The following is a 26,123-nucleotide window of genomic DNA, read 5'->3' as shown; positions in this document are numbered from 1 at the left end:
TTCAGCGTGGCGCTTGGAGTCTGGGTTTCTGGAGCTGACTTTTCAGAGGGCTCTAGAATAAATCCGTCAATAGACAATAGACAGGCCGGTCATACCATCCACTAAAGCTTGTGCCAGACATGCACATTCCCGTCGCCCAGCCCTGACGCATCTTCACGACAGTTCGAGTAGATCAACCAGTACTGAACTGCACTTTCCGGATAATAGGATCCAGCACCTACTGCCTGTGCCCAGCCTGTACCGCTGCAGCTACCTAGGTATTACAGCGCAGTCAACGCTCCCATAACATACACCAACCCTGCTTCGAGACTTGAACGGCTCTTTTGGATTAGTGGCCTACCTCTCTCCGCGTGTCCCCTTGATTAATATTATTGGCTACTCTTGCCCTCTGAACGAAATGCTCTGTGGTAAGATACAATTTTGTGGTGGTCAATGCTATTCCGTGGTCAACGGCCGTCTGGTACTGCTGTCACTTCGCTCGTAACCCTCTCGAAGTTGTGAACTTCTGCAGGAGCCTAGTAGAAGTATACTTAACACGTGCCATTTCAACTGCACCACCAGATATGGCGATAATGGTCTATGGACAGAACAGGATAAACTTGATGGAGTCTACATCTCGACATCGCTAGATGTAATCAGTGGTCATCTTGCTCGGTTCGCGGGCCACCAAAGTACTACCTCTCCCGGGGAGGCAGCGAGAAAAATCCCTTCACATGATCTTCATTGTTCTATTTGGCGACAGCTGACAGCCAGACACATTTTGGGGGAGGGTTGCAACACATCAAAGCAAATCCACATGGCCGGATATGTGACCCTAGATGCCTGAAGAGGAGGAAACGCCCGGGCTATGGCTACTACCGTCCGGGAGCCTGGGATTTAGAGTCAAGCTGCTCCTTATCTTGTCCTACCAGAGACTGGGTCTTTGTGCATCGAGGCCTCGGTACCGTCGTGCAGCTGACTCGGCGTGCAATGGAAAATTGTCTAGGAAGAGTAGCAGCATCATTGTTACACAGCTGAAAGTGCCGGAACCGATAATCTCAGAAGGTTTCCATGGCCGCGGAAGGTTCTCGTCAGTGTCCAGCGCAATACGATGTCGCGATACTGGGGAGCCCAGGATAACTATTTTTGTACCAATGTCTTGAGTAGTGAAGCAATCAGCATCAAGAACGAGAGTTGAAGACGAAGAAGGTCGTCGTCGACGGCACAGAGGGGCAAGACAAGGATCTCTATTTGGGGCGAGGTACGCCCTGGGAAAGCGTTGAAGTACAACGTGGAAAGCGGATTGGCTCTGGCGATGGCGAGAGGAAAATTAAACAGAGTCGAGGCGAGGCTCCTTAGGGCCGGAAAAGCCTGAAGGTAAGAGAGGGCCATGGGGAGCGAGGCTCGGCTAGTGGGCTAAAGCCCGAGTAGTGGCAAGCAGGCTTGTCAGTGGATGCCGGAAGAGCAAGGCCCAAGATGCACAGAACGGCGCCCTCAAGCGAGGAGACCGGAAAATTTCTTGAAGTGCGGCGGAGAAAAACAGATATGGGTTGCCTATCTTAGCCTTAAGAAACAACATTGTCCAGGAACGTCCAGACGGAGAAGGGAAGGAGCTTGCGCTACCGAGATCAAAAGGAGTCTCGCAGACGACAGGCGAGGTTGCAAAGCGAAAAAGGGCGTCGGAATGAAGTAGTAGAAGTGCTCTAAGGCTGACAGATTCCTTCTTGTGCCCTGACCGAAGGCTGAAGGCAGCACTAGCTAGAAGTTGGCGTGATGCGAAATTGCTGTCTTTGATTTTGTGCCACGCGGTGGTCGAATTCCAAGTTCCAGGTTCCTTGCATATGTCAGCACGTCTTCAAGGGCCACTACGGCTGATTGTGTAAGGGCTGGAAAGCACCGGGATAAGACTGTGCCGCATGGCACGTATCATACGCGCAGTTACAATCAGGAGCTGAGACGATGATGCAGTAAAGAAACCCCCTGCATAAGTTCCATCTCATCTCACGTTTTGAGAGGGAGAGCGAGAGAGAGCTGTCTTTTGTCGCGCGTCTCGAAAACAACGTGTAAAAGGACAAAATTTGTGCACCTCGCTGCCTGAGCGTGTAACGGCCAAGTGTGAGTGGTGCAGCGGTGGTGGTTCGTGATGTACATGCGTGATAGGGTGATTTTGACATGGCGACCACTGACTGGGCGACGGAAGTGGGCTTCGGCTTACCTGTGCAGGAGGTGGATTGGGGGTTCAGCTGCCTTGGTCGCTGCAGGATCCTCCGCCACAGCTGCAGGTACAGATTGTGTTATGCATGTCGGCCTAGGTATACGGGGAAAGGAGCACAAGGGACGCGATTTGAGTCAAGATGGGCCAAGATCCAAGGGCTCGGGAACGGGAGCTTGTGTATCTTTGGGTGAGGATCACAATCCATTTGGAGAAGGATGATCGCCAAAGATTTGCAGATTTGCATGTCTACTCTCGCGGTTGCTCTTGCGGTTGCTCTCGCGGTTGCGGGGAGGCTGATGAACAGAGGTGCTCTCCGTCCGGCGCGTTGGAGAAATATCGACTCGCCTTCAGGGCCTGCGGATTTCGTCTGAGAAGGTCCTCGACGGCTGTGAGGCCATGACGAGGCGCCCAGATTGCGTGCAATCGATATCGCCTCGCAGCACGTTATGGCTCGCTTCGTGAGAAGACAACGGAGAATCCAGAGTCAATCGAGTCTGTGGACTCGGAGCGCCCAGACCGCCCAGGCTGTTGTTATTCCCCTCTTCTCTTCGCCAGAGTTCCGAACGCCCTAACAACAGGCGACTGGCACGTCATCCATGTGACAGATCTCGACTCTGGACGCGTTCAACTTTCGGGTCCAGGCGAAATCATCATGGCGAAGTCTGACGAAATCCAATGACCCTTGGGAGGACTGTGCCTCGAGTCTTTTTTGTCTTTCGGCAGTGATTTTAATTCTGCGCATGGCCACATCTCATCTCGGCTCATCTCCCTTCGAGGCGCCTCTTCAGCAAGGGTTTCGGGTATGCCCTCTGTCAGTGGTAGGGCACCTCCACGGCCTTCCTCGTTTGGTGTCTCGTTGTGGCACAGGAGGCTCTCGGGGCTGAGACCTTTGCAGAACAAGTTAGACCAGGTGAAAAAGTTGGCCGGGAAAAAGGCCAGGGTGTTTGAGGAGCGAGCTGCGCCTGAATGGACCGGGTGGAGCCTGATTACTTAGCTTGGGCTCAAATTGCTGCTGCACACTGGCTGACTCTGAGCATGGGGATCCCTTGTTGACGATACTGTTCCTGCATTGGCGCCGACCAGGACAGACCAGGGATCTCTGTCAACGTTCCCATTCCCCGGAACGAGGCGGCAACTATCGAAAGTCAACGCAGGTCGAGAACTCAGTGGAAAAAGCAAATCAAAGCAAAGAACACGGGTACAAAGACAGAAGCGCGGAGTGACGAGAATCAATCTGTTTGGTGTGAAGGTAAGTTTTGGGGATGTGGACTGCGCTCCGGAGAATACTCGTAGGTGCGAGGAGGTAATTGCTAGGAACAACAGCCGAAGGAGGGGTGGCAATTGGGGAGGGGGAAAGTGCAGTCGCTTGCTTGTCTGACGTGGTTTCAGTGGTCGATTCAGTGAGTTGTGACTGGTCCCTTTTCCCGAGGGCGCTTCGTTCCGTAGGCCAGTTTTGCAGCCTACGAGGTCAGGTACTAAGGGTATGAGGTACCTACAGCTTAGGGCAGCCTAGGGCACTCGACTACTGTCTACGCGCACAAGTCTGTTCTGTTCACCTCTTGGTCCCCTTCCCAGCGCCTATTCTCTCCCATCAAAACTTCTAGTCTCCCACCTACAAAACTCTCCGGATGTTTAACCTTGACGCTGGTAGGGGCAATCAGCAACCGTGATGGTCGAGGCTAGCCTTCAACTCCACTCACCATGGGTTCCGCCGTGGCTGACTGGCTCGTCTCCGCCTCATGGATCCCCTGACGCCCCTGTCGTCTACACGAGAGCTTGACTGCTGCTGGTGCTGCTGGCTCCTCCACTGCGATTCCCTGCAGTGGGGACCTGGCTTGCTTGTCTCTTGTTGCTCTGCGAGAAAGTGAGTCTCTCCTCTCCCACACATCGCGATTGATCAAAAGATCCGGAGCGCGCTCTTCGATGGTCACAGACATTTTGCTTTGTTGTGTGCTGGGCCAAGGGCGATCAAGACATCCTCTTCCATTGCTCCAGCGATTTCTCCGTGTCACTCTCCCGTCACCACCTCATTGAACTTCAAAACGCCCCTTCGGCGCCTTGACTCAAAATTTCCCATCTGCCCCGGTCTTGGATCCTCGTTAAAGGGTGCGACGTACCCTCGTCCGTACCTTTCGCCTGATCCCTCGCGACCGCCGCCTCTAAATCTAAAAATCCCCCGAGTCCGCCCACTTGTCTTGCTCCTCTTGGTCTACTTCTATCGAGCCTATCTATCAACTGCTCCATCGTCCTGTCTTGTACCACTGCTGGACCACCTCGACTCTCACTGCGTCGCTCTCGCTGACAGCAGGCTTCAACCCCAACGACCGATTACGACGTCGTCCCCGTTGCTTCCTGCACATATCTTCTACCTATCCGTTCCTTCCCTTCAACATATTGTGGGACAACCTCACCTCACGGTCTCTCTCACCTTCAGTCGCTCCTTACCCTCTCAGCCACTCCAACGTCGCTCCTGATCTCGAGGTCTGATCAATATCTCGACCCCAGCCATTTGATCCTTTCCTCGCCGATTGATATGCCGTATGCCTGCTCAATTTAATTGCCTCACCATTCTGATCCCACGACAACGCATCCACTAGCTTGATCTGCTTTGTTCGCAAAGAACGCTATTTGAGGGAAAGAGGCAGCGGCCCTGCAATCCGAGGAGACCATATTTCGGCTCTCTGCTGGAGAACCTGCTTCAAGAAACCAGGTCTTAATTTATCAATCCTCCCCAGCAGCCAAAATGGACTACATGCAACAAAACGCCTTCGCCTTCGCCTCACAACCTCAGTCACAGTTTATCTACCCACAAGTCCAGTATCAAACCTTCATGACCCATGCCCAGCAGCCCGTTGACGATTTCTACATGCCTTACAGCGGAGTGGAGTATGCGGATTTCGCGGACGCGGGCATGATGCATGATGAGTTTGGAGAGGCTCAGGAGATCTCGACACGCCCAAGACTGACCAAGGAACAAGCTGAGATCCTGGAAGCCCATTTTCAAGCAAATCATAAGCCCAGTTCCCAGTTGAAGAGGGAATTGGCTATACAGACAAACTTGAAGCTGACTCGGGTCGGGGTATGTGTGAATTATATTGCATGTGCATGGATTGTCAGCTAATCGTCATGTAGAATTGGTTTCAGAATCGTCGTGCAAAAGCCAAGCAGCAGAAGAGACAAGAAGAATACGAAGCCCAGCATACAGCAGTCAAGCCTGGCTCGAAAGAGCAGAGAAACTCCGTTTTGGCCGAAGTCTCAACACGGGAAGCCGTCTCTCCCAGATCGTCTGTCGCTTCGCCCACGAAGGAATCAAGCACGAATTCAGCCGCAGCATCAGTTTCTACCGCACAAACATCACCTTCGCCCATCAAGGTTGTCGACAACCCCAAAGAAGCGAGTTGGAACTCTTTACAACGTGCTCTGGGACAAGCCAAAGCAGCACAAGTGCAGCAGGTGACTCAGCCACAAGCTGCTGCTGTGTCATCTCTAGAAGTTCCTACGCAACCGATATCTATGCAACTTCCCCTTCGGTTAAACGACCCACACATGACTTCGTTGACATCTAGCCTGCCAACATGGCCAAATCGGCATCCTGCAGCCGTGCCATATCCATCTCCGATCATGCTTCAGGACACCTCCTTTGATTTTGGCTTCGACGATGAGGTTGCGGAACAAGATTCCAGTCAAGACCCAACCACCCTTGATCCTGTAGCGGACTATGGGCAGGACTCTTTTGTAGTAACACCTGAGGATTTCCGGGAGTCTCTTCCTACGCCAAAAGGCATGCACAGTCATCAGAGTCCCATAACGGCACTGCCATCCCCAGGTATCACTATGCCTTCATATCCTGGTTCGCGGCGTCCATCAGCCACAGAGGATCTCTCGACCAATTTCAGTCACTTTGCCCTCGCCAGCGATGCGCCCAACTTAGTGGCAGACCAACGGATTTCAGAGGGGATAAGTCCTCCGCAAAGTGGCCCTCTCGATATCGCCGCGCGCCGAAAGCGACCTCGACCCGCAGCTTTGACGTCGGCCTCACTTCGAAGCCGTTCTTACGGAGCGATGACATCGGCTTCTCCGACATTTCGCCAAGGCATCATGAGCCCTCAAGCACCTCACGGCGTTCGACACGTCAAATCGGCCGGTCAAAGCCTTCACTCACGATATGCAGGTATACGGAAAGCCAGTTCGGCTCAAAGGTCGCCCATGTGCGCCTCGACTTTTGCTGAAGCAGAAGCTTTCAACCAATTGATGGCCCAGCAAGCAATTGCAACAACACCCCTCGGAGAATTGTCAGAACAGTTGTTGTCGCCTGACCACGTCTCTAGCGGTTATGTGATGGATCCGGAAAAGAACCCGTTCTTTGCCCAACCCATTGACGTGTCCAACCAATATTCCATGCGACCGCCACAAAACCTTTCGCTCGCGACAGCATCCCCTCCGGTGACACCGATGATGGCGGCGTTCATGAGCAGAGCCCAGTCGCAACAATCTCTCATTCCTCCTGCATCTGCTCCCCCACAATTCGCGGCATTCACCGACTACACGCCTCCTTATTCGGCTGGGCCACTTACCAACAGCAGCTGGTCGGACGCCCCCTTGACGTCGCCGGAAATGCCGTCATTCCCTGCGACCCACATTGCTTCCCTCGGGTTTCCGCATCAGTGTGATGGCCTCAACGGCCAATTTCAACAATTTGTACTCCCTTCGGACAACAAGTCTGAAGTGGACTATGCATCTCATGTCGATCAGAAGAAAATGGAGTTCTACATTCAAGAATTCCCAAACCAAAAAGAGGAACATGCACATGTTGCTCAACAACTTGCTCAACAAAAGCCCAAAAATTACGTATTTGCGAACACAGCTCCTCAGGACTACACCGGTACCTAGATGTATGACTCCATTTCTATTGTGTCGGTATCCGTGTTTGAATTTTGATTTCATTGCTTTGAGCGTATTCCTACCTTTCCTGCCGGCATGTTGCGTGGGAGGCAACGTTTCAATCGTTATATTCGGGATGGATGAAAATGCATGAAAGATAGAATTGAGAGCTTTAGCAATGGCGCTGAATGGCCGACAAAGACTACAAGGAATATGTTTATGGAAAGACTTGATGGAAGTACAGGTATAATACTATGAGACACCTACGGGGAACGAACATGAGAATCGCCTCGGGAATACGACTTGAGATGGCCGAAATGGACAGGACTAAATATTCACTTTGTAATTTATTATCACAATCAAACATCTTCTTTTATCAGTCACCACTCATTGGACATGTTTTATTTTGAATAGGTACGGATTCAAGTATCTTCCTCTCCACGTCAATACTCCTTGACCGAGCCTATTGTTGATGGTATATTGTGAGTTGAAACAGCTGGCACGGAGAAGGCCATACTGGAACTTGATACCTCTTATTGGGTGGGAAGAGACCATATTCACTGCTACCTCGAACAGGAAATATTTTTTTGAATACAACTTTCAAGTCTACCTATATTTGCTTGGCTGATAGTTCAGGTATACACTTGTGACGGATGATCAATTGGTCTGATAAAGTCAGGTCACGTAGATGATTCTGCCCGATCCGTCGTTTTGCTCGTTGCATCCATGATCTCTTTCATTCGACCTTTAATCCGGTCTCCCACTTAGGAGTCCTGGTTCATCTTCAGACGCTGGTCTGGCTGTCCGTCCTTCCTCAAACCCTCGCCGCCGACGTGGGCCGCGCCCTGGGGATTCTCGCTGCCGCCCGAGCTGCTGGACGAGTCGCCGCCCGAGGATTGTCCGCCCTTCTTGCCAGCCTCAACGGGGTCGACTTTGCCGTGCGCGAAGCCTTCCTGGTGGACGCGCTGGTCGGGTTGGCCGTCCTTGCGGAGACCGTCGTGCTCTAGTAGAATGGGTTAGCTCTGGATGATTCTTTTTTTTAAAAGTCGAGATGATATGAGGGTCGAGGGGAACGATAATGTAGGTGCATGAATTGGGGGAAGATAAGAGAGGGTGTGACAAGGAGAAGGGAAGAAAATATAGGGTCGGCCCCAGATAGAGAGGGGCTATTCCTCCATTGGTGGGTAGCAGATAGGAGTCTAATCATACCGGTTGGCTTGTAGTCAGACATTTTGATGGTAATTGGGTTCGATTGGGATGTTTGGTTTGTGATTGCTTTTTGTTTTCCTGATGGAGATGTCGATGGTGATGATTGAGGGTGATGAGAAATGTGCTTCAGACCCGGGAGAAAGAACTGTTTATATAGACAAATGTCTCCTCAATCTGTCGTACTCTCTCAGCTCAATCGAGGATCTGACGATGGTCTGCGGCCTGGAATCATGCCCAATGCACCATCTACGGTGACGTCGGTGATTTTCTCGTTCGTTGTTCTTCCTTCTTTCGCCCTTCTGTATGAACAGTGCCTGTTGGCAACTTCGATCTCGTCATGACTTCAGCTCACTCAAAGCAGAAGTTGTCTGAAATCGTGTCTTGATGAATCATCGTTCTCCTTGTTTCTAGAGTCGGTCTGTGCTGACTTGGCTCATCCTTGCTGGTGCCTGGCCACATGCAGATCGATCTTCGATCTGAAACAAAGCGGTGAGTTCAATTGTCAGCCATTAGGCCAATGCTTGTTTCTTCAGGAACGGGCTGTTAGTTCACCGATCACTGTGTAAGTAAAGAACTCTCAGGTAGTGACGACGGAATTGCCTCGCCGCGTGAGGCGAAAGCCTCCAGATCTGAGATGTTAGTGCGATCTGGCCTTGGAGCCCGGCGATCGATCAGAGACTGGGTGCATTGGAACATGGGGGCTTAACCGGGGAACAAGGCACTCCCCCGCTTCTTTGGATCGAAACATGTCAAAGGACAACAGAACGTCATGATAAGGTGGACCCATGCTGTGGAACTGGAAGCCGTTTCAATCAGGTCCCAGGAAAAGTGCAGAAGCTGCAGGGGGTCGTGTGAGCCAAAGAACACAAGGTACCATCTGGGAAGCGGTCAAAGCCTGGGTGGAACTCCCTGGGAGCAAACATTTCACTGTCATGCGCCCCTGTTGATTCAAATGTAACAAGGCTTTATGCAGCAAGTATTACCAGAGCATGCATCACCATGTATCGTAATTTCGGGACACACACAAGCTTGAAGCAGGCCGCGCCGCCACCGCCGCCGACGCGTACATTAGCTCGACGATGTATGGCGAGGGTCGCAGAGGCAGCTGGCTCTCGGGAAGGAATGGATTGAGCTTTACCGTGGGCATTGAGATTACCTGGGTCGGGGGATGAGTAGCTGAGGTTGCCTGAGACTAAACGACGGTGGACTGTGATTCGCTTCGTGGGATATACCGAAAAATGACCCGCTTCGCTATTTCAGGGGAAACATGAGATCGGCAAGATAGGGATTTCGGTTGCTGGCCCGTGCGTGAGAGGACTCTTGCGGTGCCTGCATTTTGTGGATGGGAAAGGTGGAAGCTGAAAAGTCATGACGCCAGGACTGAAAACCAATGACACGGGAGGCGGAAGGGGAAGGCAGGTGGAGGGGGTGGAGGAGTGGAGGAGTGGAGGAAAACGGGGGTAGATGAAGCCGTTCAGCCTCGTCACTTCCTCATAGAGCCAGGGGCTTGGCAAAGGCTTGGCGGAGACAGTTCAACGACGTCAGGAATAACCCCAAATTGCTTCAAAGCCTTTCCTCATCGACTACCTAGTATCATGGTCATCATCATCATCATCATTGCCTATCGTCATCCATACTATCATATCATCGTGTACCCTGGACAGCAGATGCTCTAAGAGATAGGACCACACACAATCAACGCCATTCCCAAAACCTTGCCCGAGCGAAAACTCCTCACCCATCCTCAATCAACGGCTCAAGCTACACTGCTGACGGCCAGCCGCGTTCCTCACGTCCTCGGGGGTTGAGATAGGCCGGTTTCATCGACTCAATGCCCACCACTGGATTTGCATGTGGATGCCCCAGCGGGATCCCATACAAGGTCTCTTGGACTCTCTGACCTCTGGCGCCATCTCTTGCATTGTGGCCATCGCGAGGCCTATTCCTCACCAAGAATTCCCAGGTGGATCGTCTTTCAAAGGCCTTGTTGGTCTCGCTGACGTTTCTTCCCTCTAACAACATTGCCGCAGGACCGCCAGGTTGCCGTCTCCTAATCCTTTCGTGGAATTGCTTTCTTTCAATCTCCCGTTCAAGCAGATCCATCTCCTTGCTCCGTCGAAGATAGCTAATCCACGCCATTACTAAACCCAAGGTCAACACAATACTCACTGTCCAGTATATCGCGAAAGGTAGTGGTACGATAATCTGGTTGTGATTCGGTGGCATGGCGAAGTTGAAGATCGGAGTATCAAAGAACGAAGCGACAAATGTGCCCGGAAGGAAGAGCAATGAGACGAAGGCAATAGTCCTCATTGCCTTGTTGGTATTCTTCCCTTGCCACGCGAGCTCATTATTGATGTCAGCAACTGCAAGACTGGCACGGGAATCACGCTGAGTTGTCAACTGAAAGACAGCGGCCATGGCATTATGAAGTCGTTCGCCAAGTGAATCGGCGTCAAACAGGTGGATAAAGGTATAATCCCACATGACATTCATGAAATGGTCGAGTTCTTGGCACTCGCGCCAGGCTGATTGAAAGTTCGGCGCAGATCGGTCGAGAGACTTTCGATATTGGTTGTTACACCTCGAAATGAACTTGATCTGCTGCTGAAATGTCTTCAGTCGGAAGCGGATATTTGTGAGCTTGCCGGAAAGGATATTGAATCCTTCGACAGCTTGATCTTGCGTTTCACCCACACCTCGTCCTGGCTCCACGCGATCAAGTACCCAGTTCCAGGTCGGGAATCCAATTTCTTGTTCGAGAGCGAGGGTTTCTCGATTCATGTCGTCCAACATGTCGAAAGTGAAACTCAAGGAGACCTTAGTCTTGATATAGCCAAGGAGCATGGGATGAGACAGGTGAGTTTGCAGACGAAGAAGGTCTGTGAGGACCTCGTTCTTTCGTTGGTCACCATCGCCTTCACGATACCACATGACAGCTGCGGTGTGATTGGTGGTCAAGTTATGCGACCACGTGACCGTCCAACTAGTCCCGGAACAGTAATAGGCCGTCGACGTGTTTCTGGGTCCATTATCGGACGGAGAATGTGATGAAAAAGGGGGAACGCAGACAAAGGTCAGGTGGGCTTTCAGATATGCGCCGAATGCCGCCAGTGGAAGGTCGAGATTGGTAAGTATGTCAATAACGAACTCTGCTTGCTTCTGGTGTTGGGAAGTCTGGAATACGGGCGATTGTTGAGACAGGGGGATCGGATTAGCCAAAAGGCTTGGTGGCCGTTTGGCAGTGGACTGATTATGGGTTTGGATAAGCAAAATCTTCATGGTGGCATTGCTCGAGTTTGGGTTTGTGCCTGGTTGCCGGAGCCATTGCGTGATATCGTGAGGAGTAGCCTTGGGATCGATAAGGAGGGCCGAGTTGTCATTAGAGGGCCGAGGGAGTTCGAGAGTGTGCAAGGCGTGGTGGCCATTGTATCGCTGGAAGTCGTGGTAAGATATGATAAGGCTGTCTAGGCTATCGGCGGGCATATGATTTGAAGGCTGGAGCTTCCTTGGTGTTGAAGCGGTGTGAAAGAGTATTTCGCTGGCCAGGAGACTATTGATAGTCGCCTTGGCTGCAATTCACAGTCCTTGTATAGATGGTCAGTCTCTCGCTGGGCATCTATCGTAGAAAGAGAGGTCCGGGAGGAACAATAGGAAATAGAGAGGGAGATTTATATGTGTAACCTCGCAGTTGATACTGTGCAGTATGCACCATCGACATCATCTGGCAGGATAGCGGGCAGGGCAGCGGACGGCAGGGCAAGGCAGCCTTATCGGCCAGCGCCGAAGCAGCGTTTGACAAATCACATCTCGTGGTCTTCAGGCATCAACCTTGGCCGTGTATCAAGCAAGAAGTTGGGAGTCTCGAAGTTCAAAGCGAACCACCCCGTCCACCCGCCAAGACGAAAAATACGAGTGGTTGCCTGGTTTGAAAAGAAACAATCCAGGCCAGAGCCTCAATGGATCTCGGTTTACCGAGGCAGAAGGACTTTGGAAGGATGTGGTTGCCTTCTAGCGTGGGGGAGCCCTTTGCCCATGTGCGTGCGGAGGATCGAGTACTCCTTACAGATGAGGTCAGTAGAAAGAAGTTCCGCCCAAGGGCACCTGGAATACGAGTGAGTCATCCGGGAAGCTCGTATTGCTGCTGCATTGGCATCTAACGCCCAGTTTATGTCTATCAAGTGCATGGGTACGAGTTGCTCTGCATGAGCCGAGTCCCATGTGACCCCCACGGTGCTAACCGCCGTTCGCCTGTGCCTGCTGCTCTGGCTGCTGGTAGCTTTCTAAACACTACAGTGCCATAAGGCTGGGCGTCCGACTCATCCGGCACTTGTTGCAAGGTCCTTATCTTTTCGGCCGTGCTGTTGCGGACCAACTAAGGGGATCATCCTTGGGGATAATGACTGCCTGGCTCGGCGGCCTCCGACTTCCTACAAGAGTGAGGTCATGGTTGCCTTGAGCGCCTCACTTTGCCTCAAACTCGCAGAAAGACGGGGCGGGACGTGCATCTTGCCGACTTTGAGTCATGCCATGCTGAAATTGATGCGACGCTTTTCCATCACAAAGTGCAGACCGAAAGGTCCATAAGCCCGCTCATCTTCGTCCTCCCACAGATACTCCAGGAGGTTTGCTGCCTCATTCACCTGCGAGATGTCGATCGTGGGTTTCGTCCGCAGCAAGCGGATGTAGTCTCTGCGCTGACCTTGGCAGATCAGGCAAGACCCGATGATCATGGTCGGCCAGAGCAATATGGTGTTGAACGGAGACTTTGCCACGGGCACAATCAGAGGGAGTGCCTTGTCAATGTGCCGCTGGATCGAAACAATGACCTTGGGGTTGCTGACGACCGAACCACACATGGATGCCTCGATGAAGATCAAGAGCGCGTGCCGGTAGATCTCTCCAGTCCACACATGTTCCGCTTGCCACTCCGCCATCTCGGGCGCCACCGGAGGTGACTCCCATCGGGTGATTGTGTCGACCAGGCGGTCCTTCTCAACTTGGGTGTCTGGGCTGTTCACGCCTGATTCTTCGTCTGTCAGTCTCTCCGTCGCCAGAATCGAGACTTGAGAGATCAACTCGAAGAGACCGTGTCCACAGCTGAAGAACACTCCATAGGTCTCGTACTCCTTGAGAAAGTCCAGCGAAGAGCATAACGTGTCGACCGGGAGCACACGGGCTTTGTCGCGCCCGTAGGGCGTGATGCTGTTTACCAAGACCAGGTAAAAGTATACCTCCAGTGCAAATCCTTTGACCAACTTGGTGTCGTCGTGCAGTGTTCGTTGGGGCTCTTGCAGGAGCTTGAGGACAAGTTCACGGCTTGCTCGCAGGTGTGGGAAGATACCACCATGTGGTTCACCAGAGATGGCCTGAAGATCAACGTCAGTCCTTGCACTTGTTGTCTGTCTAATATGAACGACCACATACCTCAACATGACATAGCACAACCAATACCAGTAGCAGGCGTAGTGCTCTGCGAACGTCGTCATGAGAAGATTCGTCTGCAAACAAGGACCGCAGGTTTCGCAGAACCAACGAATAATGCTGATGAGTCGCCAGTTGGATCTTCAAGTCGTCGCGCCTCTTGTAACTGAGATGGGTACCGCTCAAGACCAACACAGCATGCATGAGAAGATCATCCGAATATGCCAATGGCAGGACGACTGTGATGAAGGGATTGTTCGAGAGGGGCTTTGCCACCAGGAAAGTAGATGTGGCTTCCAGATAGTGTTGGAGCAACAGAAGGGAGCTGGGGTTGAGCAGAAGAGCTCGCTTGGAGCTGAGAAAGGACGCTGTCACCGGTTGCCAGCAGATGATGGAGTCGGGCCTCTCGTCCCCGTAATCGTCCTGCCGTTCGACGTCAACGACGACAGTTGCACAAGGCGAAGGCTTGTGTGCTGGCGACTTTGGTGGATGTCTATCAAAGACAAACGTGATTTCCCCTGCTTGACTCGCAACATCTTGTGTCCCTGCACTGGTCCTCGTGCTCGTTTGCGCAGCTTGCCTCCCCTTGCACCTCACGAGCCCCGATTTCGACTTTGCCCTCTTAGAGCCCTTGTCCGGGTCCGGTGGGACTGGCCATTGGCAGTCGATGAAGTTGCGAGCGCAGCCAGCGCAGATTGGTCGGATCTCGTCACACTTCTTCTTTCGGACCCGGCAGGTCAGACACCCCGTCTTGGTGCGAATGTAGGCCGACGTGTCGCGTCTTTGCGAGGAACCCATTTTTTGGCCCGCCTGAGATCGATAAGTGTGCCTAGTCGCCCTAGCGATGCGTGAGCGACTCGGTTCTTCTTCCCCACGACGGTCTTCGCAATCTTAGACTCATTTGTAAGAATCAAGCGCGGTGTGAGGTCGGAAGAGATCCAAGGATTTTGAAAGAGCGCGGATCGCGGTTCGTCTTATTTAATGTTGGCCATGGCGTGCCGCGCAAAGATAGGGTTGGAAGCTTATGTATCCACAGCACAACTTGTTCTTTTAGCCGCGGTGCACACCAACCCGAGGCCGCCTAATATCTTGATCAGACTGTAACCATTCATGTCCACTTGTCTGGGCTTCCTTACGCACGACCGCAAGCATTGTGACTATCTACCCTGTGGCCAACATTTTGGCCCACAGAAGCAAGAGGATAATTGAACAAGGCTCCAGTATCCCAGCTCAGACTTCTACGTTTGGGCCGTATCTCGTGTTCCTCTTCGTCGACTTTCTCAAGGTGTCGCTGTCTGGAACCCTATAAGCTTGTTCCGTCCTGCAAATGGGGGATATAAATATGGTGATTTTGCTTCGACATCTCCAGCCTCTACTGTGGAACGGATTCTCGATCTCATTTCAACCGACAAATTTATCAAAACTACATTTGTCGAGCCTTCCGTCCATTTGGGACATATTGGGGATAATTCAAAGCAAGCTCAGAAGATGGCGCCTCGTGACGATAGACCCGAGGTCAGGTTCTGTGACGGCCCCGGAATGCCTGACCCGGGCTTCTACTCCCACGCTGTCAGTCTGTCACAGTCCAACCGCTTGGTCTTCACGTCCGGAATCATTGCCCAGCGACCAGATGGCAGCTTTCCGGACTCGTTGGAGGAGCAGGCCAAACTGGTATACACGAACCTCCAGCAGGCACTGGAAAACTCCGGCGCGTCTGCTCGAGATGTGATCAAAGTCACCTTCTACGTTGTCGACTGGTCCCTCGAGCAAGGCGAGACGTTCATCAAATTGTTTCTCGACTTCATGACAGACGAAGACGGCACGACCCGTCGTCCTCTCACGACTCTAATTCCTGTCACGAAACTGGCCATCCCAGGAGCCAAACTGGAGATCGAGGTGGTGGCGGCGGCGGCTGGAGGACATGCCTCGCGATACGCAGGACCCTCCAGTCGCTCCTTTGATCGGCCAGTAGCTCCGTCAAAGGTCGATGTGGTAGTTGTTGGAGGCGGCTTCAGCGGTGTACAGGCAGCTTGGGATATCCAAAAGGCTGGATTGAGCTGCGTGCTCCTGGAAGCGAAGCATCGCATTGGTGGTCGAAGCCGGTCGCAGCAGCTTCAAAGCGGACCGGGCATCGTCGAGCTCGGCGCGACCTGGATCAACAAAAAGACACAGCCGAAAGTGTACGCCACGGCCAAACGGCTTGGTCTGGACATTGTGGATCAATATACCGAGGGAGACGAAGTCTGGCAGTTCCAGGACGGTACAGTTGTGAGAGCCAGCCCTGGTTCTGTAAGTCATGGTCCGATCGATGTTGGGGAAGCGCGTATTTGCTGATCGATTCGTGATCTAGTCCGAAGCCGAACAGGTCAATCAGTTCAACATGGCGTTGTACGAGGTACTCGAAGGGGGAATCCAGAACATTGACATCCGCAAGATCAATGAGTTCCCCACGAACCTTGACGTCTCGATGGACACGTGGTCGGAAAGCCAGGGACTCAGCGATGATGTGGGTAAGGCTGCGATGAAGTTCTTTACCAGCGCTCTTGTTGGTCGCGACCCTGCCGAGATCGGGATGCATTATTTCCTAGATTACGTCAAGTCAGGAGGAGGATTTATCAGCCTCGCGACTGAGGGCGAAGACGGCGCCCAGTCGCTCAAGATCAAACAAGGTAAAGACCAAGGGTCAGCGTGAGAGACTCCTCGGCTTACTTGTCTGGCAGGTACATCGGCTATTGCGACTGGGCTTGCAGACGAGATGAAGTCTGGATCCATCTTTGTCAACAGCCCGGTCGACAACATCCACCAAACCGCCGCAGGTGCGCTTGTCCACACAGCGACTGGGGACAAGATTTTTTGCCGCAAAGTGGTCATTGCTGTTCCGACCAATACCTACGGGTTGATCAACTTCTCGCCTCCCTTGCCCCATGATAAGAGGGCGCTTGTCTCGCGCACCAAGCCTGGGGTGTACGCAAAGATGATTCTCACGTACCGCCGCCCGTGGTGGAAAGAACTCGGTTTGGTGGGCAAGTTCTCGAGCTTCAAGGGACCGATCTGTTTCTCTTGGGACATTTCAGACGACACGCGCAAGCAGTACTCTCTGGCTATGTTTCTCGCGGGCGAAGTCGCGGCCAAGTGGGCGACGCTGAATGAGCTCCAACGCATTGAAGCCGTAGTTGGTCATCTTGCTGAGCTGCTGGGTGCCGAGCACGGGCACCTGGCAAGGGACGATGTGCTCGAGGTCAATTACGTCAACTGGTCGGAGGAAGACTACCTGGGTGGTGCGCCCACGTCTGCAATGGGACCTGGATTGCTCTCGAGGTACGGCGCTGCGCTGCGACAGCCGTTCCAGCACATCCATTTCGCAGGCGGCGAGACGGCGTTCGAGTGGAAAGGGTATCTTGAGGGAGCGCTCAGGGCGGGTTCCCGTGCAGCTGACGAGGTCATTGCTTGGGCAAAGGAGGAGGGTCTTGTCAGAAAGGTATCGGCGAACCTGTGAAGTGTGACTCGATATCAGTCTATCGGGGAATGCTCGTAATACTTCGTACTCCGTACTTCGTATCCGGGCAATGACCTAGAAGCTTATATACCCCGCATTGCACTAATCTCGTTTAGGAGTCTTGATGATCATTTTTAGGCGCGGTGTGTTTCTAGTTGCACTTCGGCGGGTTTGTTCCCCAGCTCCACCTCCACATCTCGGACGACGTATATGCAGTGCTGCGGTCTTCGATTTTGCAAATACCTTTCTTTGACTAGTGACTTCTGAGCAGGAACAGAAGCATATTGGCGATATAAGGAAGATGGACAGACCATTGGCGTGCCGAATCGACACTAGTCCAGCCCCAAGGTCGGGACTTGGAGTTGGACTGGGCTGATAAGGGCATGACATACTGACAATGATAGCGCCAGAAAACGGACAAGACCGAATGAAGTCACTAGGCGGGGTTGAGGATTGCAACGATTGGGGAATCCCGGCTACAGAACGACAGATATGCACCTAGGTATCGAACTCGACAGACTCTGCAGGTATCGGGCAGCTATCACTGATGCCGGTCGAATCCGACAACGAAACCTACATCGAAGCGCGGTTGGACGCTCACTTTATGAGTAGACACAACTGCTCGTGAGAAGCTGTTTAGGCCCTGGAACTATCGTGGATCATTCTTATATCGTTCCCACCCCCTCCCAGACGTGCTCCTCGAATGTCAGGCGACACGCCCTTCTGCTTGGATTGTGGCACAACTTTCTTCACATCACATCATGGACAGCAAAACCCCCAAGGTACTAGCAAGTGGTCAGTGCTCTATTCAAACATTATGGATACCTTTTCAATCCACTAACGATCCAGCAACAAATAGAGCAACACCTGCAACGTTTCGTCAGCGTGGGAGATGGAAGCATCCAAAGCCTCACGATCGGAAGCCAGCCCCCGGCAGCGGCAGCGGCAAAGACACACTTTACGAAATGGAACATTGTCGCTTTTGCCTTTGTGATCTGTAACAGCTGGGCTGGCGTTGCAGGCAGCATCCAGCTGGCACTGTTACAAGGCGGACCCGCCACCCTCATCTATAGCATCATCGTCTCCTCGATCGCCTACATCAGCATTGCCATCTCGATGGCGGAATTGGCGAGCGTCTATCCAACCGCGGGTGGACAGTACCATTTCGCGTCGATCCTGGCTCCCAAGAAGATCAAACAGGGCGTCTCTTACGCTTGCGGCTTGCTGTCCATCTTCTCCTGGATCGCTATCGGTGCGGCTGTGACCATCATCCCAGCCCAGCAGATCATGGCACTGGTGGCTGCTCTGAACCCTGGATTTGAGACCAAACAGTGGCACGTCTTTCTCATCTACCAGGCCATGGCTCTTTTTGTCCTCTTCAACAATCTGTTCCTGCTGAAAAAGGCCCCGTGGACTCACAATATTGGATGTAAGTGTGTCACACATCACATCCATGTTTTGTTCGCCTCGTCGCGGTGTCCTGAGGCTAAATTTTGCAAACACAAGTCGCTCTCACACTGAGCTTGTTTCTGGCCGGCTTCGTCGCCCTGCTGGTGCGGGCGTCGCCAAAGGCGCCGTCAAGCTTTGTCTGGGCCACCTTCATCAACTACACGGGCTGGTCCGACGGGGTTTGCTTCATCACCGGCCTGTCCACCTCCTGTTTCATGTACATCGGCCTGGACGCCTCGATGCACATTGCCGAGGAGTGCAAGGAACCCAGTCGAACAGTTCCCTTGGCCATGATCACCGCGGTGCTCATCGGATTCACCACGGCTTTCGCATATACTGTGGCCCAACTCTATGCTTTGACCGATATTGAGGCCATCATGACCACTACGGAGTGAGAACCAGCCCCGGTTGATCAATGAGGACAAATTTTTTATCACTAACAACCCGGGAAAAAACAGATACGTCCCGTGGGTGGTGCTAAGACAAGGGTTTCGCTCCACTGCCATTGCCGCGGCATTTATCATCGTCGCCATCGTCATGTCGGTCTTCATCCTCAACGCCATTCAGGAGACGTCGTCGCGTCTCGCCTGGTCCTTTGCCCGCGACAACGGCCTGGTGTTTTCCTCCCGGCTGTCCAGCATCCACCCGACTCTGCAGGTACCGGTATACGCCCTGTTCCTGACCTACGGGATACTCGTCGTGTGCGGCTGCGTGTTCGTCGCCTCGACCACGGGTGCGTACTGACCTTTTCCGAGCAGATTCCCATTCCTTGTTATTCTAGATGTCATCCCCCTCGTTACCCTCTCCACCTGTGGCTAACAACGTAGGGCAATTCGATCCCGTATCGCTATCGCAGCCTTCAACGCATTGATCGGCTCCTCGATCGTGCTTCAAGAGATCTCCTTCCTCATCCCCGTCGCGCTCCTCCTCCACCGACGACGAGGGCCAAAATACCTGCCTCGGACACGCTCCTTCGCGCCGCCGTCGGTGGTGGGGTGGATCGCGAACGTCATCGTGGTCGCCTTCACCGTCGTCACGACCGTCTTCTTCAATTTCCCGGCCTTTCTGCCTACTTCGGCCGCGAGTATGAGTGAGTACCTCGCATTCCTGAGACCCGAGATTAGACATCAGCAACATATATTCATATCTGCGATCGTTCCTCCCCTCCTGCTGCCCAGGTTCCCTTTTCTTTTTGTCTCTTTTGAAGCACGATGATTGAGAACTTCACTGACGACTCTATTTCTTTCTTTCTCCTTTCGGGGAAATCAGACTACACATGTGTCATCCTGGGTATTGCCCTGCTGCTCGGCATTGCGAACTGGTTCGCCCATGCGAGGAAGCATTACCAGGGTCCGACGATCACGTTCGAGAACGGGGGCGACGACGGCGTCCCATGGGCTGCGACCGTCGCTGAGTGATGGGACACACAAACAGACATATACACACAAAAGGAGAGGAATGGAGATGGATGACTTCGAGCAGGTGTGCAAGTCATCAATCGAGACGAACTGAGATGAAGAAAAACCGCTCTTAAATTCCAAAGACACACTGCACATAAAACTCCAGATGTGTCCCTTGCCTCCCCTTTACGGATCCCTTTTTCGACCCTCTTCTATCCCTCTCGCGCGAAACTACGCCACCATGTCCCAAAACTCGTCAAAATCCAACGTCTGGATCCTAGCCATGTTCTCCCCGCGCTCCTCGCCCACGGTATGCCCATTGCCGAGATACGCGAACCTGTTCCGCCCTCCCTGCCCACCGGCATCGCAATCGTATTCGTACTCGTAGTCCTCCCAGCGCGGGTCCCGCAGCGCCTCCATAAAGTGGTAGCTTGTCCCCGCGTAGATGGCGACGACGCGCCCGTCGCGCGTCCCGCGCTTGTACCAGCTGGCGCAGGGGGCGGTCCAGACGCTGCGCTGCAGCCAGGTCTGTGAGTGGACGTTGAACTCGCGCACGACGTCCGGCTTGATCGTCAGGGATTTGATGCCCTGTGTCTGGAGCTTGTTGATGGCCTTGTAGATGTACGCCGCGGTGGTTTGCAGGCCGCCGACGAGCGTGCCGTTGGAGATGGGGCTGTTGGGGCCGAGGAAGGCTTTTTTGTGGGAAGTTAGTCAGGTTGGGGAAGGGAAAGAAAGGGAAGAAATGTCTTACAGAAATAGTTCGGGAACCCAGGCACCGCAATGCCAAAGTACGCCTCGGGCTCCTCCTGCTCCCACTTCTGCCGCAGATCGATCCCGTCCTGGCCGACGATCGGGATGCGAGGTTTGAAGGACGTGTCAAACCCCGTGGCGCAGATGATGGCGTCGAATTTCCTCTCCTCGCCGTCCCTGCACAAGATGCCCTGCTTGGTGACCCTGACAATACCGTCCTGGATGACATCGACGTTGGGCCGCACGAGACTCTCGAGGAAGCCAATCCCGGGGGTCTGTCGCCGGCAGCCGATGGGGAAATCCGGGATCAGCATCTCAGCGATGCGGCGCCCTTTCTCGGTCTCGCCGAGCCGCGCCTTCATCGCGGCCGCGAACACCACTTGCGCTTTGGCTTGCAGGTCGCTGGTCTTGATGGCGCGGTCGAAGATTTGGGCTCGTCGGTCCGCCAGGTTGCGTCGGTGCTGTTGGAGATATGCCGGGTCGTGGTTGAAGCGTTCGATCTCATCGGCCGTGTAGTGATAGTGTTCGTCCATTTTAGGGTCGTCGGCGACAGGCTCGTTGATGCCCGGGCCGGGCGAGATCCATGTCTTGGAGCGGATGAAGAGGGTCATCTTGTCCACAACTGTAGATATACACCGTTAGTTTGCCATCAGTACTCACGCCATGTTCTGGGGTTGTAATCATATTAGGGCCCATGACAGTTGGTTACCGTACCTTTTACGATCTGAGGCACAATTTGTATCCCCGATGATCCGATGCCAATGACTGCAACGCGCTTGCCTGTAAGATCGTACGACTCGTCCCAGCCAGCCGAGTGCATCAGTTTCCCTTCAAAGTCGCCAATCCCGGGGATGTTCGGCCACTTCCAATTGCTGTGTCGGCGTGTCAGTCATAGGCATATCAGGACCGGGACAATGCCATCTCGCCCCTTCGTTCGGAGAGGTGAGATTCCGAAAACCTACTTGAGCAGACCCCCAGCGTTGATGAATATCTCGCAGTGATCGTCGAATTCCTCTCCACTGGGTTTTCTCACCCTGAGATCCCAGCGGCCTTGATGCGAGTTCCAGACAGCGCTGAGGATCTCATGCGCGGTGTGGATGTATTTAGCGACGTCGTACTTCTCGATGACATGCTTCATGTAGTCGTGAATCTGCCGTGAGGTGGCGTAGTAGCCTGGCCAGTTGGGGTTGGGTTCGAAAGAATAGGAGTAGTTATGTGCGGGAATGTCGCATTGGCAGCCCGGGTACCTATATGCACAACGTTAAAAATCTGCAATCTCACTACACGCCAGTCCAACAAGAGCGAAGAGGATAGTAGCATCGTGAGGCCAAGGTAGGCTGAAGGAGGGAGGACAGACATACCTGTTCTCCAACCATGTCCCGCCTATATCGGCATTCTTCTCATACATGCAGAATTCCACGTCCATCTGTGTCATCCGCTGCGCATAGACAATACTCATCATTACGCCCGAGTAGCCTGCCCCAAGGCACACGACGCGGATGGGCTTTCTCGTGCCCATGGGCACCTCCCTCACAACGTACGGAGTTTCCATCATCTTGGTGGAGAGCGGGGGGATGGGTTCAGGATTTCCGTTTGCGTGCCCGTCAACCTGGTCGGAAAAGCCGTTGGCTACTTGCACTTCATTGATAGCGGCCACAGCTTGCTTTATGTCCACAAGTCCGCTGGAGAAAGTCGTGTCGGATTCGATATCCATTAGAGGAGCCATTGTTGTGCTTGGTCGGATGCTGCTGTCTGTTTGCCTGCCTGTCCGCTTCCTTCTAGACTCTGCAAACCTGGCAATGCTCAATAATGGGCGCGAGAGAGTACTCTGGCTAAGTAAGACGTTCTGAAACTGAAATATCCCGGGAATCTCCTCTTGGCGATAGAAGTAGTTATAAGCATTGGATGTCCGCAGATACTTCCATATTCAGTCGCACTGTCTCGAGGACGTATGCATGCTTAACTCCATCTCCCTCGTCAGGCGGAAGAGGGACATGCTCTTGCCCCATCACCCCCTCGGTTTCGAAATTTCCCCGTCTAGCCCGCATCTTAAATGTCCGCTAGCACCCGCGGTCCAAAGTGTATGGGACGTGGGACGTTGGGGAGATGGGGATGGTGGTCGGAAGATGCGAAGACGGAGTTGTACACCTCCGACCAACGTTGCCATCTTGTGGCGCTAAACGGACGATCACTGCCTGAGGCACGGAGGTCTCAGTTGCGAACTGCCTTGTGACACAGCATTGCCGGCCGCTTTCTCCAACACATCAGATTTGATGTTTCGTCAGTACATCGTTCTCGGCCACTTGCCGCTGCTAAATGTTCAATCCTCCTTCTGCGCGATGACTCCTTAGACGTGGTCTTGGACATAGTTGTAGGTCTTTCTGGCGCTAGGGAGTTGGACATAGATATGCAACGCTAAGGAATGGTCAAGTTGGGTCGACAAGGCTTGACCGCTGCAGGTACTTCTATATACTTATATGACTAGCTGGGGGTAGACTCGGGAAGAAGGGTCAGTTGTATGAAACCAATATGCAACACGCAGGTGACCGTGATGCTGAAAACTATCATTGCGCACTCACACCAGCTCGGAATATATATCATGGTCTCAATAGATGCCTCCTACAAGCCTCACATTGCCATGAAATGTGCTCACAACGCCAGCTGAATTTCCTCCCCTCACTTGTAGACCCCCAGTTGCTGTTTAGTGTCCAAGCAGAGGTTTATGCCACTTTCTCGACCATTTGATAAACAGTCTTCTCATTTTGTGACTCCTGCCCCTCCGACGACGCATTCACCTGATCCGATTTTCCAGCTTCAACCATATGGATTGCATCATCACGTCGCACGACATCAGAGGGGAGGTTCTTAGCACGGCGGACAACATCGAAGGGGTTGCTGGCGCCCTTGAAAACGGCGTCGATGGCCTCGAGTGAATGCCTGCGAGTTTCAGGGAAGAAGAAGTACACCACTAAGTACACGATTCAAGTCAGTCGTAAGCGCCTTTGACCTCGTTGGACTGGACACCGGAAGGGAAGAGGGGGCACTTACCAGGGAGAATGAGGCACAGGTTAGTAACGGCAAAGATAATGAAGAACCTGTTCCCCAAGTTCGTAAACCCAATGGGCGTAATCTCCACCACGAGAAAGTTGATACTCCACAGCGTTGTCGAGGTCAGACTGTAAATTGGCACGCGGTATGCCAAGGGAGCGACCTCTGTGCCGTAGAGATAATTCACCCCCAGCGCCCCAACAGTGAAGAAGAATCCAAACAAAAAGACACACATGGCTGACACGATAGCGCATGCTTGTGAATCTGCGGCGTGTCCGACAGTTCCGACAAGGATGATGAACGTAGCACCCATGCCTGCGGCACCGAGAAGCATGAGTGGGCGGCGGCCGAAGCGATCGACGGTGTAGATGGTCAAGAAAGAGCAGAGGATTTGCCACGTGTACACAGAGCCCGATAGAATGCGGGAGGTAAGTGCTGAGAGACCGACATATTGTTCAAAAATGGTGGTCGTATAAAACCCGATCACGCCGGCGCCGTTTATCTGTTGAGAAAAGGTGCTGAAACATGCTAAGAAGGTGCGATTGAGCAGCCGGTCGCCCTTGTTGCGGAAAAGACCTAGAAGGCTGCCTTTGTCCATTTCCGAGAGTGACTTCTGCATCTCCTGGATAGAGATCTGAATCTCAGGTGAGTCCTCCGGCAGGTCCTCGAGGATGGCGAGGATGACTGTCGCTTCGGCAATGCGGCCCTTCTTGACCAGCCATCGCGGGGAGTCAGGTAGGAACATACAAGCCGTGAGAATCCAAACGGCGAGCACAATAGGAAATGCCCAGGGGAACCGCCAGCTCACGCTTCCCGGCGCGAAAAAGAATCCCAATTCGACCCATTGACTGAGCGCCAGGCCACAGCTCGCAAACATCCCCTCAAGCACGACCAGCGCTCCACGGTGTTCGGCGGGAGAGCACTCTGACTGCCAAACGGGAACCGTGGCGCTGATGGCGCCAAAACCGAAGCCAAGGATGACACGGCTGACAATGAGTTGGCCCAGAGTGAAAGAGGAACACATGATGGTGGCGCCAACGACCTCGATGACGGCGCCTATCATGATAGTGCGCAGGCGGCCCAGCTTATCGCCGAGCTTCAGACATAGAAGAGAGCCGAACATGCAACCGACAGTGTACAATGCCACGACGGTACCTAAAAACGTCGTAACCTATTAGCCTCCTGTATGTTACTCTGCAAGAAAGAACTGGCGGTGTTGGTAGCGCTGGTGGAAACGACGTTGACGGGATATCAATAGAGAACAGAAAGGGCAGAAGTCTACCTTGAATCCTTGCATTATCTGCTTGCTGTTTGCCAGTCGTATTGACAGTATCGATCCTCGGGAAGGTCTCAACAAAGGACGGTAGCGTCAACAAACCACCGGCGGCTGCATTGTTGTACCCGATTAGAATATAAGCGGGGCAGACGACCATTGCAATCAGGGCTGTTGTCAGGCGCTTGCCTCGCAGGCCAAGGTAGGGTGCCTTGTCCGCCATGGTGCTGAACAAGTTGTATCAAAGACAGGTTGTTTGAGGCAAGTGTCCAAGCAAAGGTGCTTGGCTGAGAGATGTAAGAAGGAGCAGGAATACTCTGTACTCGGCAAGCAGAGCTGGGCCAGGGGAAAGGGGAGAACTGTGCAGTCTAGAACCTGAGGTTGAGACATCAGCCATGAGATCAAGACAGCAATGGCGGTTGTTATATCCTCTGCAACTTGGCCATAGTCTCTTCCCTCCCCCACATCTTGCTTCTCCGGGTCTACGTCTGGAGAAGCTGGAGAAGCTGCAGGTATAGAAATACTGCACCAGCTCAGTGGCTCGCCTAGACGGAGGTCACAAATCCGAAATGTGATCAACCAAAGGGGAGCAGCGGGAGCATGACTTGATATGATGGAGAAGGCCCATAGTCCCATCTCACAGCCGATGCAGCCGGAATTAGCCGGCACCTTAGCCGGTGATAAGGAGCCCGGGAGGTGGTAGAAGAGGATCTTCCCCGCAGAGAGTCTTCAGTCAATCACCAGTTGAAATAATGGGTCTCAGGACGGATCACCATCTGTCAAGCGCTCGCTTGGTTGTTTGATGTCCGCTACCAGCTGATCCCAGTCAGGCAAGGCTTCTGGACTTCCTGCTCTTCTCGTTTCCGCGTTTATTCTGGCGATACAATGATCGTCCCTTGTAGTCTACATCCGCGAGTGATGCCATCTTGCAGTGTCTTTCGTGCTGTGCAAGGATTCAGCGCATATTGAGGCCATCAGCAAAACCCCGTCTTGGCCAGT

General features: G+C 53.1%; 8 protein-coding genes across 8 annotated transcripts; 3 read left to right on the top strand and 5 right to left on the bottom strand.

Annotated features, from left to right (window-relative positions):
- Window positions 1-4,937: 4,937 nt before the first annotated feature.
- Z520_02308 (uncharacterized protein) lies at window positions 4,938-7,084 on the top strand (the record flags this gene model as incomplete). The annotated part of the gene is made up of 2 exons (XM_016772822.1): window positions 4,938-5,273; window positions 5,327-7,084. The coding sequence occupies 2 exons, from the start codon at window positions 4,938-4,940 to the stop codon at window positions 7,082-7,084; spliced, it is 2,094 nt and encodes a 697-aa protein (XP_016636292.1).
- Window positions 7,085-7,839: 755 nt separating this feature from the next.
- Window positions 7,840-8,306, bottom strand: Z520_02307 (uncharacterized protein; the record flags this gene model as incomplete). Its single annotated transcript, XM_016772821.1, has 2 exons — window positions 7,840-8,078; window positions 8,285-8,306. 2 exons carry the CDS (start codon window positions 8,304-8,306, stop codon window positions 7,840-7,842), a joined length of 261 nt encoding a protein of 86 aa, XP_016636291.1.
- Window positions 8,307-10,045: 1,739 nt separating this feature from the next.
- Z520_02306 (uncharacterized protein) lies at window positions 10,046-11,770 on the bottom strand (the record flags this gene model as incomplete). Its single annotated transcript, XM_016772820.1, has 1 exon — window positions 10,046-11,770. One exon carries the CDS (start codon window positions 11,768-11,770, stop codon window positions 10,046-10,048), a length of 1,725 nt encoding a protein of 574 aa, XP_016636290.1.
- Window positions 11,771-12,807: 1,037 nt separating this feature from the next.
- On the bottom strand, window positions 12,808-14,506 carry Z520_02305 (uncharacterized protein; the record flags this gene model as incomplete). Its single annotated transcript, XM_016772819.1, has 2 exons — window positions 12,808-13,653; window positions 13,712-14,506. 2 exons carry the CDS (start codon window positions 14,504-14,506, stop codon window positions 12,808-12,810), a joined length of 1,641 nt encoding a protein of 546 aa, XP_016636289.1.
- A 690-nt stretch (window positions 14,507-15,196) lies between these two features.
- On the top strand, window positions 15,197-17,204 carry Z520_02304 (uncharacterized protein; the record flags this gene model as incomplete). Its single annotated transcript, XM_016772818.1, has 3 exons — window positions 15,197-15,997; window positions 16,059-16,377; window positions 16,429-17,204. The coding sequence occupies 3 exons, from the start codon at window positions 15,197-15,199 to the stop codon at window positions 17,202-17,204; spliced, it is 1,896 nt and encodes a 631-aa protein (XP_016636288.1).
- A 761-nt stretch (window positions 17,205-17,965) lies between these two features.
- Z520_02303 (uncharacterized protein) lies at window positions 17,966-20,071 on the top strand (the record flags this gene model as incomplete). The annotated part of the gene is made up of 6 exons (XM_016772817.1): window positions 17,966-17,999; window positions 18,064-18,633; window positions 18,711-19,044; window positions 19,112-19,386; window positions 19,510-19,743; window positions 19,923-20,071. 6 exons carry the CDS (start codon window positions 17,966-17,968, stop codon window positions 20,069-20,071), a joined length of 1,596 nt encoding a protein of 531 aa, XP_016636287.1.
- A 213-nt stretch (window positions 20,072-20,284) lies between these two features.
- Z520_02302 (uncharacterized protein) lies at window positions 20,285-22,529 on the bottom strand (the record flags this gene model as incomplete). The annotated part of the gene is made up of 5 exons (XM_016772816.1): window positions 20,285-20,745; window positions 20,805-21,425; window positions 21,518-21,675; window positions 21,766-22,050; window positions 22,165-22,529. The coding sequence occupies 5 exons, from the start codon at window positions 22,527-22,529 to the stop codon at window positions 20,285-20,287; spliced, it is 1,890 nt and encodes a 629-aa protein (XP_016636286.1).
- Window positions 22,530-23,523: 994 nt separating this feature from the next.
- On the bottom strand, window positions 23,524-25,347 carry Z520_02301 (uncharacterized protein; the record flags this gene model as incomplete). The annotated part of the gene is made up of 3 exons (XM_016772815.1): window positions 23,524-23,771; window positions 23,852-25,006; window positions 25,134-25,347. The coding sequence occupies 3 exons, from the start codon at window positions 25,345-25,347 to the stop codon at window positions 23,524-23,526; spliced, it is 1,617 nt and encodes a 538-aa protein (XP_016636285.1).
- Between the last annotated feature and the right edge of the window lie 776 nt (window positions 25,348-26,123).

This window comes from Fonsecaea multimorphosa, assembly GCF_000836435.1.
Source record: "Fonsecaea multimorphosa CBS 102226 unplaced genomic scaffold supercont1.3, whole genome shotgun sequence".
In the NCBI taxonomy this organism is placed as follows: domain Eukaryota; kingdom Fungi; phylum Ascomycota; class Eurotiomycetes; order Chaetothyriales; family Herpotrichiellaceae; genus Fonsecaea; species Fonsecaea multimorphosa.
The sequence above is the reverse complement of the archived record's forward strand: the minus strand, read 5'-3'. Positions and strand labels throughout refer to the sequence as shown.